This window comes from Trifolium pratense, linkage group LG5, assembly GCF_020283565.1.
Source record: "Trifolium pratense cultivar HEN17-A07 linkage group LG5, ARS_RC_1.1, whole genome shotgun sequence".
Lineage (NCBI taxonomy): Eukaryota > Viridiplantae > Streptophyta > Magnoliopsida > Fabales > Fabaceae > Trifolium > Trifolium pratense.
In genome coordinates this window covers 7,521,781-7,525,965 of record NC_060063.1, presented here as the reverse complement: position 1 = coordinate 7,525,965, position 4,185 = coordinate 7,521,781, and the positions used below count along the sequence as shown (strand labels likewise).

The following is a 4,185-nucleotide window of genomic DNA, read 5'->3' as shown; positions in this document are numbered from 1 at the left end:
AAAATATATCACATATACAACTACTCCCCCCTTTTAGCCACAAATTAGACAAATAGGGTCTTCATAAAAAATATCCAGAAGAAGTGCAGAGAGTACCAGAACATAAAGTGCAGAGAATACCTGAAAAATATTACAGACCATGCACACTAGGTGCCAAATTCAGGGCTGAACACACAAACTGGAAAATAAATCCAAAAAGAAAGAGAAAAATACACAGAAGTACTTTATGAGGAATCACTTCCTTCCTCTTCAGCATCTGACTCAACTTCCTCTTCTTCAGCACTTGCATCATCATTATCTGCACCAGCTGCTTCAGCTGTAGCCTCTTCAACCCTCAGAGCATGAATCATTCTATCAAATTACAGCTTCTTTTCATCCAGCTCCTTGCAATTTGCTTCCAGCACAACTATCATCTCCTTCCTTGTCATAGGAGTATCAGCAGCAGCCTTGGATGGTCCAGCAATGTTTGGAGCATGTTGTTTACTGTGCAACTTCTGATGAACAGCTAGGGGAGATGCCCTTTTCTTAGCAGATTCACCCTCATGCCTTATGCTAGGGTGTTGGGAAAATATGATATCACAAAGCAACGTTGGAAAAGCAATGGGTTGCTTGGTGATTGAGGTCTTAACATGCTGCACAACTTGATTAAAAATATACTGACCAGCATTAAACTTTGTACCTGTACCAATCATATAAATAAGCTTACCCAGGTTTGTTGCAATATCAGAGGAGTGCGTAGTGGGAACCTATTTTACAAAGGCAATACGATTCAGGATGGCATACTTTTGGGTTAGCTTCACTGCAGGTACCTTTTCCTTCTTTGGCCAAGTCTTCACCTTGTTGGCTGTGATGGTCTTGCAGACAACATTGTCAGACACCTCAAAGTCAGGATGAGGTTCATCAAAATTACCCAAGACCTTATTGATCACACTTGGGGAGAATTCCACACATTTTCCTCGTACAAACACCTTCTGAAATTCTTTGTCTAAGGGATTGTCACAGCCTGCTGAGATATTGACAATAAACTCCCTTACCAGCTTCTCATAGCAGGACCCTAAGCCCCACAAAGTCTTGATCAACCCAGCATCGTTGATCAAGTTGACAACCTCTTCACATTCTAGGATGTCCTTGCCTAATTCCCTTTCCAGAGCCAGTCTTCTCTTGCAGATGATGCCCCATCTTTGAGCATAAGATGGAAGATGAAAGGAAACATTGTCACAGGGAAAATCTTCAATGTCAGGGGTAGCAGCTTGAGGCATGACCTTCTTAGCAGACATAGCCTTCTTCGCAGGAGGCTTAATGCTTGAGGCATCCTTCTCAGCTTCAAAGTCAGAGTCACTAGATGGTGCACTCTTCCTTTTCAGCACATTTTTCTTCTTCTCAGGAGGAGGCACAAACTTACTCCAGCTTTTCTTAGGACCAAACTTGACAGGCTTCAAGGCTGAGTCCTTAGTTTTCTTGGTGACAGCAGGGGTAGTATCAACAGCATGTGCAGGCTTTGTAGTCCTGCTTCTAAGTCTCCTACCAATACCTTTCGGAGCAGGAGGAGGCTGATGATCTTATTCAGAGACAATTTCATCTAGATCCACCATGGTTTGATCTTCATTGGTGGTCCTCTCAGAGTTCTCCACATCATCATCAGTTACAGCCTTTTCTTCTTCATTCTCAGTCTCAGAATCAGCCACATCTTCAGGAGTACTTTCATTTTTATTAACTTCCTCTTCAGTGGAAGCCTCAGAATCAGAACCACTACCAAACGACTTAATGGCAGTGACAAATTTGGGCTGGAGACTTCTTTGGATGCTTCAACATCCTTTGCAACATCAGTCATATCTGTAGGTGACTCAACATCCTGTGCAGCATCAGGGATACTGTTTGTTTTCTTCTCAGGATTATCAACAGCATCAGCAGTGGCATCAGTAGGTGTTGCCACTTTCTCAGGCTTCAGACTTAGAGCAATCATTGATAGCTTTACTGGACGACTCAACATTCGCAGTTTTGACGGAGGCGTCAACATGCGATTTCGCATTAGCAGTTCCAAATGGGTTTTCACTTAGATACAAATTAGTCATACTAAACCCCCTTTTTACAGGTGATTGGGGTTTCCTCTTTTTCGTTTTACCAGTACCAGACTTAATGGAGACAGAGGGAGACGATTCACTTACTTTTGTAGTTGATTTGATTGATTTCTTCTTCTTTGAAGCAGTTGCGGGGATGCTCGATATGGGTGTTGCATCTATCACAGCAGTTGGTTCTTCTTTCCTCGATTTGGATCTTGTTTTCACAACTTCAGCACCTTTGTTCTTGATCTGAGCAGAGCCGAAAGTTTGAGACATGATTGTAGAAGGGTTTTTGAGGTTTTTGATGTTGGAGTATGAGAATTTGAGATCGCATAGAGTAGAGAGTAAATTTGGGGAAGTTGAAGATTTGATGTAGAAGTTATGATGAAAGGAGAGATAGTAGCGTGTGAGTGGGAAGTTATGGAAAGTTTTTTCTGTCTTTCCTTGATTTACGTGTGCCAATAGTAGAAGGTGGGAGAACAAAACGGTTGTGCGCACACAATTCTTTAACTGCTATAACTCCTCATGCAGGCAAATTTCTAATTTGCCCCTAAGCCTTTCAAACTGATTAGCATCCAATGCTTTGGTGAATATGTCAGCCACCTGTTCCTCAGTAACTACATGTTCCAATTTTACAATATTTTCTTCTACCAAATCCCTGATGAAATGATGACGAATGTTGTAACCACCCAATATTTTATACATACATTTTATTGATTTGTTATTTGATTAATAAAATCTATATAAGTAATTATTTTATATTCCATTTTCTTATTTTACTTTAGTATTTGATGAGATAATAGTTACTATAATTGTTATTGTTATTTGACTAATTTGTGAGTTTTGAAATTAACTGCATATTAGTCTTAATTTTAACTAAGTCGAGATTATTGATAATTGATTTTCTTTCACACGTTCCCCCCAATGAACCATTCCTAGAGTTTACATGTATCTCACCCCACTTTTATTCCAGTGTATTAACAAATGAAGATATGTCATTCAATTACTATTATTTCAATTGATTAGGCATTTATGTAGATTTATTCATCCACTTAAATTGTCCTCTACCACCCAATAATTACTCATGAAAGGAATTTAACCACTTTGATCCCCACTTTGACCAAAGCGTATGTCATGCTGATCTGTAATCGTTAAACCTCTAAGCCTTGCTATATATTCCTTATCTACAACTTAATACCATAGAATCACTTCCAAACATTTCTCATAAAACAAATAATTGAATGTCCCTCTTTCATGCAAGCCTAAACGCAAATTTTGAGACTCACACACCATTTCTTGATTTGCCAAGTCTCTAACCCAATGTTTTAAGAACCGGACCGGAGATCAAACCGGTGAGACTATCGGTTCAAGGTTCAACCGGTTTAACTGATTCAACCGCTATTGAACCGTCATTGAACCGGATTATTATTAAATATAAATATAATTATGAACTTAATTAGAAATATACAACAAATAAATAATTAGTAAAAAATAAAGATAAAATTGGCCCACTTTTACAAGTAAGAAATAAGCCCAATAAAAAATATATTATAGTAAGCCGCAATACTCCCTCTCTCATTTCCATCATTTTCCATTCTCTACTTCCCCTATTATCTACTTCTTCTTGATATTATATTGTGTTAGAAATCTAAAATTTTGAATTGTAAAGGTGTATCAGCTGCTGCCCTTTGTCAGTACTTTCTCAAAATAAATCATTTCTTCAACTTTCACTCAATCATGTATCTGTCATAAAGATTTAACTGTAGTGGTTTACAAACATAGAAATTCAAAAATAAATACATGTTATGAGAGAAGAGAAAATGCAATCAGTGGTGTTGTAAGCTTGAAAAAATGGCGTTACGACGGCGTTGTAGTTTCGTAGAAGAGGAGCGGCGAAATGGGGTTTTGTTTTGTCCGTTCTGTTGCCTTCTTGCACGTAGAAGGGGAAAGAAGAGTAAAAAACTAAACAAATTGATTTTTCTTTGTTAAGAAACGATAAATATGGGGAAAAAAATAAATTTTCTTTGTTTTTTAAAGGTAGATTCCGAACCGGCCGGTTTTTTAAAACCGCCCCCGGTTCAACGGTTTGAACGGTTCAGGACGGTTCTGAACGGTTCCAAACGGT

At 38.5% G+C, this 4,185-nt stretch overlaps 1 protein-coding gene across 1 annotated transcript; it reads right to left on the bottom strand.

Moving 5' to 3' along the window:
* Window positions 1-359: 359 nt before the first annotated feature.
* Window positions 360-2,336, bottom strand: LOC123885968. Its single transcript, XM_045935306.1, has 4 exons — window positions 2,123-2,336; window positions 1,754-2,052; window positions 767-1,550; window positions 360-679 (listed from the first exon to the last, which is right to left on the bottom strand). Exons 1-4 carry the CDS (start codon window positions 2,334-2,336, stop codon window positions 360-362), a joined length of 1,617 nt encoding a protein of 538 aa, XP_045791262.1.
* Between the last annotated feature and the right edge of the window lie 1,849 nt (window positions 2,337-4,185).

Excerpts from the sequence above, each read along its gene's own strand:
- LOC123885968 (XM_045935306.1), bottom strand. The coding sequence starts at position 2,336 with ATGTCTCAAACTTTCGGCTCTGCTCAGATCAAGAACAAAGGTGCTGAA. Across the intron at positions 1,551-1,753 it reads CACTGCCATTAAGTCGTTTG|CCTCCTCCTGCTCCGAAAGG; the intron begins GTAGTGGTTCTG and ends TAAGATCATCAG. Across the intron at positions 680-766 it reads AAAGTATGCCATCCTGAATC|GTACAAAGTTTAATGCTGGT; the intron begins GTATTGCCTTTG and ends TGATTGGTACAG.